Consider the following 16,059-nt stretch of genomic DNA (forward strand, 5'->3'; position numbering starts at 1 on the left):
GATCAGCTGAATCGGAAAAAATAAATACTGGTACAGGACTGGAACTCTATTGTCTTGAGATTTTATGATACTTTCTCTTCCACTTATTTTCCTTTAATGTTTCATTCAAGCACAGTTGCCAGCCGTACAACTATTGCTATGTCACTTGCTTAAAAAATTTGTAGATGGATGTGGAGGAATTAGGGAATAATGCAGTGAAATGTTTATCAATAAAAAAGAAATAATGGAACATAAAGTTGGATTTATAAACATTTTGGATAGTGTTTCATTCTAAATAGCTTGTTAATTTCTTATTATAAAAGAAGTTTTAAAAAAAAAAAACAGCAAGGATGAGGTGCCTGGGTGGTTCGGTCAGTTGAGCGTCTGACTTCGGCTCAGGTCATGATCTCATGGCTTGTGAGTTCGAGCCCCACGTCGGGCTCTGTGCTGAAAGCTCAGGGCCTGGATCCTGCTGCAAATTCTCTGTCTCCCTCTTTCCATGCCCCTCCCCTGCTTACACTCTGTCCCTCTCTCTCTCAAAATAAATAAACATTAAAAGCTTTTTAATTAAAAAAAAAAAAAGCAAGGATGAAAGGAACCTGAACAAAGATGGAAGGTGTTAGCGTCTATATTTTGTACACAGGATAAAAATGTTGGAACACATACAAAAATCAGATTTGTAAATAACTTCAAAATGGATTCACTTTTTGTAACCACACCATCTTAAATGGAATATGAAAAATGTTATTTTAAACAGCCAGAGCTTGAGAGACTTGGGGAATATTTTTCAGAATATTGATAAATGGAGAATTGCATTTCTACTGCTTTCTACTTTTTTCCCCAAAGCATGCAAATAAAAAGTTAATTTTTATATGAGAGCAATTTTTAGACCACAAAAGATTTTTTTTTTGAGAGTTTCCTCCATAGTGGCCAATTTTGTATGAAACAAATTATTTTAGGCCTAATTGCAGGCAGACTAGTTAGGCCGCTAGCTCTGTTAAGGTTGAATTTCACTTGAACTTTCTAATAGTATGATCTTTTCACAGAATTTAATAACTGGCTCAAATATTTAATAGTGGAAGCTTTCATTAAATTAAAAAGAAATCAAGGTATATTTTTAGAAGAAGTAACTTATTTTCCTTATCAGTTTTATCTACTTTAGGAGAAAAGGAAGAGAATGGAACCAATCTCTTTGTATACTTAAATAGACATTAATGCTATAACCCCAGCAAATAATTTATTTCAGTGTATTTCATCATTCAAAAGATTTGGGAAGCACCAAATTGCAGGGATAACTATACTTCTAGCTCTACTGAATAACAAATTGCACTGACTATGTGAATCTCTTCACTTGTCTGCTGGATAATCATTCTTTTTAATACTCAGATATATTCTCTAGATCTGTTTCAGATTGCACATGGTCAACTTCTGCACTGCCTAATAGTTTTTGGTTAAGTACAATGGCTTGTTTTGAAATGCAAGTGAGGAAAGATGAGAGTTGAAAGATTTTCTTTCCATGTGTCAGTCTGTAAATAGATGACAAAAGATCATTAAATGGATTAATTTACAAGCATCCTTAGAAATAGAATGTTTTTACATAAAAGCATGTTGTAAACCTTTTTAATTAAATTGCATTGTACCATGCACTCTCTTCTCCCCAGGGTTCTGTTGACCTCTCACCTCTTATTTTGTCCTACAGGCACTCCACTGCTGGTGAGGAGAAGCAGTGACCCAGCGCCAGGCCCACCTGCTGACGCCCAGCCGAGTGCTTCACAATCCAGTGGCCAGAGTCTGAAACCTGTTACTCTAGTAGGTATCCTGGAGTTTGCATTTCTAATGAAAGATCAAAGTGCCTTACCCATAGACTAACTAGGACTTTGGAGTCTTAAGAAGTTGATCATTAGAGATCTTTCAATGGGAAATATATAAATATATATATATATACACACACATATATATACACATATATATGTATATATATACATATATATATGTGTGTGTGTGTATAGTGTTAGTAATAGGTAGTATGAGCTATCATTAGAATATAAGTTCTAGTGATAGCTATTATTTACAAAATAGTAATTATGTGCCAAGGACTCTTTTAAGTGGTTTACCCTAAGTCATTTAAACTTCCACATCATGGTGTGTACAATTTTTTGTCTCCATCTTACTGATAATGAAATTGAGGCAGAAGAAGGTTTAGTAATTAATCTAAAGTCACAGCGCATAAGTAGAGGAGCCAAGAATTTAACCCAGGTCATTTGGCTCCAAAGGTCATACTCTTAACCAGCGTGCTACTCTGTTGAATTTCCCTCTTCCTGCTTTGTAACACCCAAGGATATAGTTTATATATTTTCAGCGTTAATGCAGTGCTTTGTGAAGTCATGCCGTGGTGGCTGGTCATGTAGTTTCAAGATACCAATATCTTGTATATGTGGTACCAGTATTGGGTTTCTAGAACTCAGCATTCAAAATTAAAGAAAAATAAAATTATATACGAGAAGTGCTTATAACAAGACATGCTTAACAGCTGAAAGGTTAAATGGAGAATCGTTTCCTGAAGAGACAATATCCTCCTTTTATATGGTACTGATGGATCTTTCTGATAAATCCTGAGTCACTTTGAGGAGTTGTAACTGTGGCCCATTCTTTGAAATAGCCTGGGGTTTAAATTTTGGTTAATAGCTATCTGTTACTGCAAAAGGTGGTCTTCAATAACATAGTCATATTAAAAAGTTTCCTAAAAGCAAGGCTCTTGTCCATATTAAGTCTCACTGTGGACAGTGCCTAAGAAAAAAAGCAGTGTTTTCAAGGTACAGAAGGATGCTGAATAAGCTAACCAGGTTCTCCCAGTCTGGTGTAAAATGTTTTTATCAAGAACCAGTGCCATGAGTGCTAAGAACCAGTACATGAGGTAGGAGTCACTATGCCAAACCATTGAGTATTTACTAATAAGTTTATGGCAGTATTTTGGCATAGTTCTTTTTGTAAACAAGGAAGCAAGTGTTCTGAAAATATTTTAGATGTAATGTTTCCCCACCAAACTTTTAAGGAAACATATTTAATGGAACATGACTTTAATAGAAATCAGGTATCTGTGTTCTACTTAATGGTGAGTATAAACAGAACCAATATGTGGGGTTTGTGTGTGTGTGTGTGTGTGTGTGTATGTGTGTGTTTGTGTATGTGTATGTTTAACACACTGATTGAGACCGTGTTAAGCCCAAGCATATTGGGTTGGAGGAAGGGAAGCTATATAATGAGAAAAGTTACAGTTTACTGCTTATTTTTACAATGTCAGTATACCCCCAAATTAGAGTGTATGTGATTGTGTTGCCATCATTCACATGCAGAAAATCACCAGTATTTTGTTCAGTGTTTTTTTTTTTCACTTACGCTCTATGTTTAGACCAAGTAAAGATATTTAATATTGCTTTCTTACAGGAAATGAAGACTATTATGTTTCTGATAGATTCCATATTCTTACCAAACTGTGATACCATTGAGTTCTAAGTTGAGGTATTTGGTGAGGGAGTATATTATTACTAGCAAAGATGCAAATCCCAATTCAAGAAGAAAGACTGGTGCCCCACATCCTTTTCCCTAACCATATACAAGTTACCAAGCAGTGGCTGAGTCGGCATGTATCAACAGTAAAAAGGAAAACACATCTCTTCCTTTTCTGAGTGTTCTCTTTGACTGATGAAGTGCAGACCTGAGACCCAAAGAATAGAGTCTGGTCCTTGGCTTGCCACAGAATACTGCTGCATCACACACAGCCTTCTCTTTCTTCAACTGTAAAATAATGTCCAAGAAAACGTTAAGCCCTCACAGTCCAAGGTACAGACATGTGCCTTGTTTATCTTTCTGTTTCTAGTGTCAAATACATGGAGGATTCTCAGTGTACATGTGTGTTGGACTTTGGAATGCGAGACGCATATTAGTCTGGGAAAAGCTCTAGAATTTCTCAGCAATTTACCCACCTTTTCTAATACGAGCATTCTCTCTGTTCTCGAAAAGAGATCTACCACATAAAGGTTTGTCTGCTCCAAAGTCTAGTTCACCCCAGGCAAGAAACAGTTAACTGCCCTACTGTGCAGAACAAGCAAAGTTAGTAAAGGAAGACATTTAGGTGTGTCTATTCTTACCAAGAAGAAAAAGGCATGTGTGTAAATGTATTATAATTCCATTCGTTTATTTCTGAGTATCCTGACTCATGGACTGTTGAGACCTGCATTGTCCAATATTATAGCCACTGGCCACGTGTGGTTATTGAGCACTAGAAATGTAATTTGATTGTAACATGTATAATGAGTTCTAAAGAAAGAAATATAAAAAAGAGTGCGGCACCTGGGTGGCTCAGTCGATTGAGTGTCCAACTCTTGATTTCAGGTCAGGTAATGATCTCATGGTTCATGAGATCGAGCCCCGTCTTGGACTCTGCACTGACAGTGTGGAGCCTGCTTGGGATTCTCTCTCCCTCTCTCTCTGCCCCTCCCCCACTTGTTCTCCGCCCCCCCCCCACTTTATCTCTCTCTCTCTCTGAAAATAAACTTAAAAAGAAATATAAAAAATAGAATATAAAAGAGCTTGCTAACAATTTTAATATTAACTATACATTGAAATAATACTATGGTATATTGGTTTGAGTTAAATACATTATCAAGATTTATTTTCACCTGTTTCATTTCATTTTAAAGCATGGCTACTAGAAAGTTTAAAACTAGATCTCTGGTTCACATTCTGTTTCCATTGGACGGAGCAGCTCCAGACAGAAGTAAAATTGGATATAGCATTAATGAAATGGTTTGAGGCCCTTGGGAGAAGTTCTTTGAGTTGCACATCATCTCTGGGGTAACAGTATGATTAAGTTTGCCTGGAGCAGTCCTTGTTCTGGCATAATTATTAATAGTGTCCCCACTAACTCTCAGAGGTGTCCATGTATGGATGATAAATTATGTGGCACCCTACATATAGCCCCATAGTCACTTTTATTGTTTGCTCAGTGATAAGAGGAAAGCCTTTCCAGGAAACCATGGGAACACAACCACAACTCTTACATCAGAGCACACTGCAGAGAGGGGTGTTTGTGGCAAGCGCCTGAGCCCAGGGAGTGAAGAATTAGAGACTGTAGATTCTTTCCTATCTCTCAAATTCCATAGTTCTACAACTTCAGCTGTACCATACTTGATGCCTATGATTTAATAAGTGATGATGAATATGGGGAGTATGTGATAATACAGCCTTGGTGCAACTAACATGAAAAATAATTGCTTAAAAAGCTCTGTGCGATTGCATTGCATTTCAGTATCCAAAGGAAAAAAAAATCAAAATTTCCATCTCTTAACCAGAGTGTTCACATGTAAGTAATTCACAGATGGCAGAGCCCCAAGTGGGTTATGTTCAATCATTCCCAAGAAATGAAACTTACTTATAACCCACAGCTTAAAAAGCTGTAAGGATGAATATTTGACACATTTGATTATGTTGAAATATTGCCTTTAAAACCACAGTTGATGACTGTTATTTTTACTTGCACTTCATTAGGCTTACTATAGCGGGAAGAACTTTCTTTGATGCCCAGAGATACATGTTTGTGAAAAGTTGGAAAAGTTGCCCTTATTTTCTGACTGGTTAAATTATTACAAATTGGTTATTTAAGATGTGCACTCTCAGAGAAGGTGACATTTTAAAAGGCTTTTGAATTAGAAAAATCAGATCCTCTGTAAGACTCAAATTTTGTGTAGTGAAAAGCCACCAAGTCTCACTATTGGTTACTTAGGGTACCACCAGCTAAACAGCATGGAAACTTGTTCTCTTTCTTTCTCTTTTCATAAACCCATCAGTTAATCAGAATAGTATAATTATTAATGTGCAAATTGTAATGACTGTTTATCTTTCAAAGCAATAGAAAATCCAATTCTACTGACTGCTTTTGAATTAAAGAAAGAGAATCCTGGGGGCAAGAAGTAATAGCGGGAGTCTGCGTATGGGATATCTTACCTCTCTTGCCTTGATTGTAACCTGGTGTTCTTGGCTTAAGGGCATGCCATAAAACCAGGTTCTTGAAATTGATGTTCCTGAATTTGTGGGTGGAAGAGAACTCTAAAACAGATGTGATTTTTTTCTTAATATCCGGTTAACTACTATGGTTGTTTTGTGTTTTAATGACTGTTTATAGTTTCACATTTAACCCCTAAAGCAAAATGATCCTGCAGGGCGAGTAAATTAAAAAGTGGATTCCTGAAAATTATAATGCTGTGGCTGTTCTCGGATAGTAAATGACTTTGTTTGTTCTAAAACTGTTACTTGTCTTGCATCACCAAAATAAATTAAGAAAATATTGGTCTGTCTCTTAAAAGTTTTCATCCATAATATATACGTTTTATTTTTTTAAAATAACATGGCAATATTGAGGTTATTAAATTGGGAGTCCATGATGAGCTTCAGAGGGTCTGTTAACTCTGGAGTTTTATTCTTTCACCCATTGCACATGCATGTGTGTTTCGTGAAAGAGACTCTATCACTCTTTTTTTTTTTTTGAGACTATCACCAAATTTTAAAAGGAAAAAAAATAATCAAGAACTACTTGTTTTCAGGTTTAGGATGAAATAACGTGAGAAAACCATCAATTCTCAGAATATGATGAATGATAGAGATTAAGAAGTGGAGTGGGAATTACCACCTCCCCAATATTAAATAATTAAGGCTGTTTCATGTTATTATCACCTTTCCTATCCAACACATAGGATGTAAATTCAAGATAGGTTTTTGAATTGCTGCAGTGAGAGGTCAGCAATAACTCTTCAGCGAGTAACAACACAATTCTAAGCAAGAGTAAGATCGGAAGTAAAAGGAAGACACCCTGGGGAGAGGTGTTTCCAGTGGCCCTGTGTATATAGAGATGAGATGGTTCTTTGGAGTTTTTGGTATTTTACCAGCAAAGATTGTGGCAGGTAGCTTCAAGAGAGAGGAGATATTTCCAGGGAATAGGAGCATTCTGTTTGTGTTTTGCAGATAGTCCAATGGAGTATTGACGTGAGAGATTTTCCTTTGTGCAATCATATATGTTGAAATCATCATCGATGCTGATTCTGGTTTAAATGCTTTCACCTCCATGGAAGAAAGCATTGAAATATTATAGAGAAATTCAAGTGGCTTAAATTTCAGGATTAAAATTATCAATTGTCAGTGAGAGATGGCAGAGAACTTTTGACTGTAGGTCTCTGACTGTCAAAACCCGAAACAGAAACTTAATAATTTTGAATGACCAAATCATGTTTTTCTATTCGTTAGATATGCAATTAAGTAGCTATAGAAACAGTGAAATAAAGTAATTTTTGTAGGCATTGATGTAGATTGGAAGGAAGCTTCTATCCATTGTCTTCCAATGAGGAGAGATGGATATTGATGAGCAAAAGGGTGGGAGAAATAGCATGTAATATATAATTGCGTTATTTAGAGATACTGAAACCTACAAAAGGTTTTTCTTTTTTTTCCCCCTTCCTGACACAGTGATTTAATAATAGTCCTGGTGTTTGTAACTCCAGCTGTTCACGCTGTGCGCTGATAAGACCAAAGCTTGGAGACACATTGCACCGATGGTTTTCATATGGCCTTGTTTTTAAGAGATAAAGCTGCCATCCAATATTTCATGGGGCCCAATGTTTACTTAGTTTGGCAAGTTTAGGCAGATTAATTTCTGAAGCAGTCATGTTTATAAGATTTGAGTTCCAGGTGGGGAAAATCCAGAAACCTAATTTATTCTGCAATAGAATTTTTCACCAAATCTTGCAGAGGTTGGTGAAAAAAAAAATTGGATTGGCTGAATGTCTGTACTGTGACTAATAAAGGAACCTGGGAAATGTGATCCCTGTTTAGGGGTATGCTGCCTAATCATTCTTCTTCGGTCTAGTCCAGAATCGAAAAGTCTAAAAGATGTATAGCTATTCAGAAGTTTCAGATATTAAAGAAATAACCATGACATGTTGTCTTTTGCTGTTTAGATTGATCTGCACATAATGAAAATTGAATGAATTTTGCTTTCATGTCAACATAAATTAATTAATCCCTTAGATGTCCAAGACCTCTGCTCTGTGCCATCTGGAAAGCATAAGACATGGTTCCTGTCCTCAGGAAACTTACAAACTGGTCATGATGACCAACCAGATCTAAAGCAATTAAGCAACGCTCGCAACCTGTGAGCAAGCACCAAATGATCAAATAATACATTTTAAGGATCAGAATTAGTGCCCTTTGCCTTTAGTCTGCACTGTGCTCACCTCCCAAGCCCCTAGAGGGAATGCCCATGTGCACTATCTCTACTGGCTCTTATCTCACCCAAATATAACCACTTGTTTACATGTCTACTACAAGGCTGAGCTCCTCAGAGGCCTGAGTCAATGTGTTCATTTTTGTATTCAAGCCTCAACGCCTGACACATAAATATATCACCAGATGATTAAAGCTGTTACTTCTGAGACGGACAGAATGAATTCAACAACTTTCAACACCTCTCGTAAAGATGTGCATCCTTGTGTGTCTATATTTATAGATAGGAACGAATACGTGAATTGTAATGTGAAAATTGTGACATTATTTGTTCAACATACTGTTTTACTCCCTAAATAACTTTAGTTTAGAATTTCTGTTTGGGGACAATGTGTTACCTGTGTTGACAAGGGGAGAGAGATGCTTAAACACAAATTCCCTTCTTGGAATTAAAATGCGTATTGACCCAGCAGTTTGGGTCAGTGGTTTCAATTGTGAGAACCTCTTCATTTCTTTACAGTTCCAACAATGATTTCACATAGTAATTGGCTCTCAGAAAGAACAGAAATTATAAGAAGAGAAAAAAAACCTGATAATTCTAGGCACGGATGTAATAAAGCCTAACTTTGCGCCCTTGATGTATGAACAGAGAATAGAAATTAATATGCACGCAGTGGAGTCAATTATCTGAGCTCTGCATCTCTGTCAACAAAACTGTGAGTTCTAGAATCAAGAAGTTCATGATCTTGGCAGTTATAGCTTTGTAATTTTCTAATAACTGTGTTCAAAGAATTTAGAAAATCCTTGATTAGACTAGAAATGTCTGGACAGCATCCCTCTCGTACGCCCACCACATCTGCGGATTTCCCCTTCGAAATGTTCCTCCTATTCCATCTTCTTTAAGAGGTTCTTCTGGTTTCAAGTGATTTGGAAGAAAAGAGAAAAAAAAAACCTGGATGTGAATTAATTCAAGAGTATGGGAACGTTTACAAGGTGTTTCTTAACAAAAACACTAATGAATATCTCGTGTTAGCAGTATGGGCAGATGTGATTTCACAGTGTTGCTTAAAATTTGGTAAAGATGATGTTTAGAGTAGCTTTAGCCTAATGGTCAAGATCCTGTAGTCTGATTGCAGCAATGACTTGGTGACCCTAAGAAAATTGTTTAAATTGTGCATGATATCCTCAAATTTCACGTAACTAAAAGGAAATAATAAATAGAAATCCTATATGAACTTCTGTTGTTCTTAGGAATGAAGATCAGCACCTTTAGGGTTCCAGATGTAAATTAACTTTGTTGGTATGAATGCAACTTTAAATCTCCTTTTAATGTCTCAGTATTTATAATTGTTCATGGAGAGAGGTTGTATTTCCATCCAGAACACCAAAATTTATTTTTATTGCTCAGGGTAATAATATTAAGGGGTGTGTGTGTGTGTTTAAGAGGCCAAATACACAGAAAAAGGCAGCAGCCTAAAAACACACACCCATACCCGTGCACACCTAAATTCTGTAGAAGAGAGCACAACTTAAATCTGAAGGTTAAAGTACAAGTAGATCATGTTGCTCTCAAGTGAAAGCTCAAAGGTATAGACCACGTCCTCTCTATGTTCTGATCTGTGTGGGCTTTCCATGTTGCGGACGCTACTGAAAATTGATGGCACGGAAGGAAGGGGTTAATGGGGGATTTCTCTTGGGAAGATGTAAAATGATGGGTATTGCGAGGAAAAGATTCTTTTTTCCTTGAGCGTGGTGTGATTCTTAGAAATCTCTTCTGATGGGGGATTTCTTTTTTCTCACAACAGAAACTCTTCTGAAGTGCAAGTTTCATTTTGGTTTTTCCTTTCAAACTTTAGTCACAGAATGACACTGTACAGACATTTAAAAGACTTCGTTCTTTCTCAGGAGGGTGGGCCCTTCCTAATACCTCTGTACTTTAAAATAGAATTCTGATTTAGATGAATCACATTTTAAAAGTAGCTACTGTGTATGTTTTACGCTTGTGGAAACATACAGTGTCCTCGTAAGCAGCATGTGAGCTTGTCACCATACAGCTTTTGATGTCTGATTAGATGATCATAGGGACATCTGGAATGCATTAGTTTTGAAGTTACTAGTGTGAGGCACTAGAGAATCCAAAGCCTTCTGACAGACTTGAACCAGTAAAAACATTGCTACTTTTAGCAAATCTTTTTTAACTTGCAACTGGCTGATGATTTTCAGACTGACATTGCCCTGATGTTTTCCAACTGACTTTCCAGCCCTCTTTCCCTACAAAAATCCCTCCTTTTTAAGCAAAGAAATGGATAAATGGCATTTGTTGCAGAAATCGTAAAGAAGTATTCCCCCTTTAAAAGGAAAAGGCAGATTTTTAATCCTCAGAAGTCAGAATTGATGGATATGCTTCTAAAGAAATTGTATCGTCCCCTTTTTCTGTGCCTTTAATTTCACTGCTGTGTCGACCACCCATGACTTATTAATTCTTAAATAAAATGTAATTTACAGTCACCTATGTTCTATGAAGATCCAAACATTAACAAATAAGCATCCAAAGCAATTGATATTGCTGTAGTGTGATAGCACATATCTAGAACACCTATCAAAAGTTCACACATTGATCAAGTCAAAATGTCATTTGAATAGTCACATTATATATAGGCATTGTCTAGTTAAGGGTTATTTAATTTGTCCAGTGAGGTTTTTACTAGTATGAGATGGTTCCTTATTGTTTCATGAATAAAATTACTATATTCCTTTAAACATCTGAATCTTTTTACAAAATTTGACCATGTCACTCTCCTGCATTATAACAACTGTCCATTTCCTATGCCTCCGGGATATATTTTAAATTTCTTGATCTTGGTAGGACTTTTGTTTATTGTGGTAAAATACATATAATAATTACTATCTTAACTATGTTTGCTTAATTTTTTAAAAACTTTTAAATTTATTTTAGAGAGAGTGTGGGTGGGGGAGAGGGGCAGAGGGGCACAGAGAGAGACAGAGACAGGGAGAATCTTAAGCAGGCTCCATGCTCATTGTGGAGCCCCACGTGGGGCTCGATCCCACAACCCTGGGATCACTACCTGAGCCAAAATCAAGAGCCAGTCACTCAACTGACTGAGCCACCAGGCGCCCCGCCCCCCATCTTAACTGATGTTTAAGTATCCAGTTAAGTGGCCCTACGTACATTCATAATATTGTGCAACCATCCCGCCATCCATCTCCAGAACTCTTTCCATCTGATAAAACTAAAACTCTATACTTGTTAAGCAATACAGAAAGGAGAATAAAGTTATTTTCTTTCTCAGTGTGGTAAAATATATGTAACGTAAAATTTACATGGTGATCATTTTTAAGCATACAATTCAGTGGCATTAAATACACTCACCATCGTTCTGCAGCCATCGGCCACTATCCATCTCCAGAACATTTTCATCATCCCAAACAGAACTTCTGTACTTTGTAAATAGTGACTCCCCACTGCCGTCTCCCCTAGGCCCTGGCAACCACTGCTCTATTTTTCTGTTTCTATAAATTTGACTGTTCTAGGTATTTCATGTAAGTGGAATCACACAGTATTTGTCCTTTGGTGTCTGGCTTGTTTCACTCAGCATAATGCTCTCAAGGTTCATCTGTGTTGTTACCTTGTGCAGGAATTTTCTTCCTTTTTATAAATGAGTAAGATTCCATTGTACGTATATGTCACATTTTACTTACCCATTCACGAGTTGATATATACTTTTGTTGTCTCATCTTTTAGCTATTGTGAATAATGCTTCCACGGATGTGAGTGTACAAATATCTCTTTCAGACCCTGCTTTCAGTTATTTGGGGTATATACTCAGAAATGGAATTGCTGGGTCATATCATTATTTTAAATTTGGGGGAGGAGCCACCATACTCTCTTATTTTTTTTTTAATGTTTATTTAGTTTTGAGAGAGAAAGAGCACAAGTAAGGGAAGAGCAGAGAGAGAGGGAGAGACAGAATCCAAAGCAGGCTCCAGGCTCTGAGCTACCAGCACAGAGCCTGATGTGGGGCTCGAACTCATGAACTGTGAGACCATGACCTGAGCCAAAGTCAGATGCTTAACCGACTGAGCCACCCAGGCACCCCCATACTCTTCTCCATGGTAGCTATATGATTTTACATTCTCACCAACAAGCGTCCAAGGCTTCCCAATCTCTCTAAATCCTAACACTTGTTATTTTCTTTTTCTTTTCTTCTTTTTTTTTTTTTTAGATAGTATCCATCCATCCTACCTGTTAACACGGTATGAGGTGGCATCTTACAGTCTTGATTTGGATCTGCCAAATGACTAGTGATGTTCAGCATCTTTTCATGTGCCTATTAGCCATTTTATATACAGGTTTCCCCCACTATCAAAAGTAGAGTATTCCAATGAAAACCTTTTGGAAGCCAAAATGGCATGAAGCACAAAAGCAATTACCGTTAGTTTATATGGGGAAAATTTTGAGCATTCCAATACCGCCAAAAAATAATGTCTCCTAGGCTTTTCTTCTTTTTAAAAAAAAAATTTAGCATTTATTTTTGAGAGAGAGAAAGAGAGACAGAGTGTGAGTGAGGAAGGGGCATAGAGAGAAGGAGACACAGAAGCCAAAGCAGGCTCCAGGCTCTGAGCTGTCAGCACAGAGCCTGACGCGGAGCTCGAACTCACGAACCATGAGATCATGACCTACGCTGAAGTCCGACTGAAGTCCGTCGCTTAACCAACTGAGCCACCCAGTCGCCCCTCCCCCCGGGCGTTTCTAATGCCTTAGGACACATCTTGCTAATGGTTGCCCACTGTAAATCATGATGAAACACAGATGCTCACAGACACAGTTGAAAGCTGTGGCAGCTTGGTGCTCAGTGTCGTTCCCAGGGAAGACTGGCACCAGTCTAGTTCCCCGTAGTGCATGCTGGCTACAAAACAAACACTGAACACTATTTTCACTGTTTCTCATAAAAAGGATTTCTTTTGGTTGGAGAAAAAAGATACTAATATAGATCTTTTGTAAGAGGAAAATGGTATAACATGAATTTTCAAAAAGTGAGAGATACCCTTGGAGAAACATGGATTCATTTTCTTTGCCCTTTTTTAAATTGGGTGGTTTCATTTTTGTTGTTGAGTTTTAGGCATTCTCTATATATTGCAGATATGAACCTTTTACCATATGGATGATTTGCACATGTTTTCTCCCATTCTGTAGGTTGCCTTTTTACTCTGTTAATAGCGTCCTTTGGTGCCCAAAAGTTTTTCATTTTCGTGATGTCGGTTTTTCTACTTTGTTGCTCTTGTGGCTTTTGTCTTCGGTGTCCTACCCAAGAAGTCACTGCCAACTTCAGTGTTGTGAAGCTCTTGCCCTATGTTTTCTTCTAAGAGTTGAGGAGTTTTAGCTCTTATGTTGAGGTCTGTGGACCTACTTTGAGCTAATTTTTATGTATATGGTGTGAGGTAAAGGTCGACCTTCCTTTTTTTTTTTCTTTTTGCATGTGGATATACAGTTTTTTCAGCAACATTTGTTGCTTACTGCTTTTCCCCCATTGAATAGCCTTGGTATCCTTGTCTGAAATCATTTGACCACATTAGCCAGGGTTTACTTTTGAGTTCTTGGCATGACCTTTGACAACCTAGCCCCCCCCCCACCTGTATGTTTAGCATCATCTCTAGCCACACCACACTGCACACACCATACACACTGTGTACAGTTTCTCAAAGAAGCTGAGTGCTTCTGTCTGCGTGTCTTCACCCAGCTGTTGCTTCTGCCAGGCACAGGACAACTGCCATTCAGCCCTCTTTCCCATAGTGCATATCCAGTTTTCTTTCAAACCCCAGTGTTGTGGTCTCTTTCTTTACTAATACTTCCCTAACCCCTTTCTGCTACAGGCAGAATTAACTACTTCCTACCCAACGCACACTATCATATTTTTATTATAATTCTTTCTACCTCATGTTATCACTTTCCACATTTAATATCTCTTTACTAGACTTTGAGCCCCTTGTGGGTGGATCTCATTTCCTCTGTGTGCCCAGAACATAGCGCTGTGCCGAAAGAACAGGGGTTACTTATAAAAGGTTTGTATAAAGAATGCAAGGGGCACATGGGTGGCTAAGTTGGTTGAGCATCCGACTCTTGATTTCAGCTCAGGTCACGATCTCAGGGTTGTGAGATCGAGCCCTGCATTGGACTCAGTGCTGAGCGTGGAGCCTGCTGGGGATTCTCCTTCTCTTTCTGCCCCTCCGCCACTTTCTCTCTGTGTCTCTACAAAACAAAACAAAACAAAAATGCAATACATTTTCCAATTGCATAATAGCCTACTTAAACCATGAAGCAATTTAATTATTTAACTTCCGTTTTAATAGCATTAATCTGCGTGCTAGGACTGACAACAGATAGCCACATAATAGTACCCGGGATGTCATGGAGTCAGGGACTTTCTTTGCTCAGCTCCAAGTTCATGTCAGTTGCAAACATTTTATTATATATACTCAAATGTACTGTTTTGTCCAATAAAAATCTGCAAGTTCGGCACTATTCACTCTGTTGTATAGGTGAAGAAGCTAAGGCTCAAATAAGTTAACTTATTTACTCCAGATTATATAACTAAGTAAAGGTGCTGACATTTTGCTTCAAATATGTCTTAATCCAACGTAGCCTCTTTTCACTCAAATGTTAGCTTTGCAAGTAGCACCCTAGAGTACATACCTCTGTCCCATTGATGTTGCCATTCCTCAAATGCTTTGAGCAGTCTTCATTTGAAACTTCTTTCAAAACCAGCTTATGAGCCTCTTCCTGAAAGGAGAAAGAAATCATTTCATTATTTTATAGCCACACTTTATTTTTCCACCAAAAATGGTATCATTCTATTGGATGCCAAAGTGTATGCTGTAAAGTTGGTCTCAAATGACTTGAGTGTTTATACAATTTAGGTATTCCTATGAAGCAGAAAGTTTTGCCACCAAAAAAATTTCGTGCAGGCATTAAAACACTTATGGAAGAACAGATTCAGATGTGCTTAAAGTGGCACAGTTTTATAGCCATTCTTTGTTTATCCAGTTGTCTAGTGGTTAAGATAGCTAGATTTTATCCTTGACTCATCCATTGGCTCTTTGTCAAGCTAAGCAAGTATAATTTTGTTCTCTGTCTGGAAGAAGAAGATTGTCTTCTATCTTGCTCACAGTGGAATTGCAAGGTTAATGCCTTTTATCTTGAGTATAGCATTTAGCAGACTGTGGGTGCTTAATGTATGTTAATAATAGTGATAATAATGAATGTTGATAATTAAAGGTCTTTTATAATTACCAAATTTTTAATGTGTGTTAAATATAATTAAAGGGAAATGATTTAAATTAATATGCATGCACACAAAAACTGGAGCTAGCCACAGCTTTTATTTTTAGCTTCTTAACTAACATCATGGCTGTGAATCCAGTATTAAGAAATTCAATTATAATGACAGTTTCACTAGGGTCATGTATGAAGAACCCATGCAGGGTCTGGAAACTAGAAAGGCATCTGCTTGAGTTGAAAAACATGGCTATGAAAGGATGGGAAACCACAAGGAACTTTTGTGATTGGAGCTTGACCACATGAAATTGTGCATAGGACATTATTATTATAATTTATCCTTGTAATACTATTTGTGAGTTCTAGAAGAGAAAGGTACTTTTCTTGGAAGCTGGACACCATCCCAGAAATGGGTAGCAAACACTTCTGCCTGTAAGGTCTGTAGAAGACATGGAGGGAACAGAGGAAGCAATAATGATAAATAACGTTCCATGAGATTCAGCCTGGATATTCAT

At 37.5% G+C, this 16,059-nt stretch overlaps 1 protein-coding gene across 4 annotated transcripts in view; it reads left to right on the forward strand.

Moving 5' to 3' along the window:
• PARD3B (par-3 family cell polarity regulator beta) overlaps positions 1–16,059 on the forward strand; it is a 1,015,202-nt gene that overhangs the window by 471,079 nt on the left and 528,064 nt on the right. For all 4 annotated transcript variants that reach the window (XM_011285494.3, XM_019838515.2, XM_019838513.2 and 1 more), the window contains one exon: positions 1,679–1,788. In XM_011285494.3, the coding sequence (XP_011283796.1) occupies positions 1,679–1,788 (110 nt within the window). The remainder of the gene's footprint in view (positions 1–1,678; positions 1,789–16,059) is intronic.

Source organism: Felis catus, chromosome C1 (assembly GCF_018350175.1).
Source record: "Felis catus isolate Fca126 chromosome C1, F.catus_Fca126_mat1.0, whole genome shotgun sequence".
Taxonomy (NCBI): Eukaryota; Metazoa; Chordata; class Mammalia; order Carnivora; family Felidae; genus Felis; species Felis catus.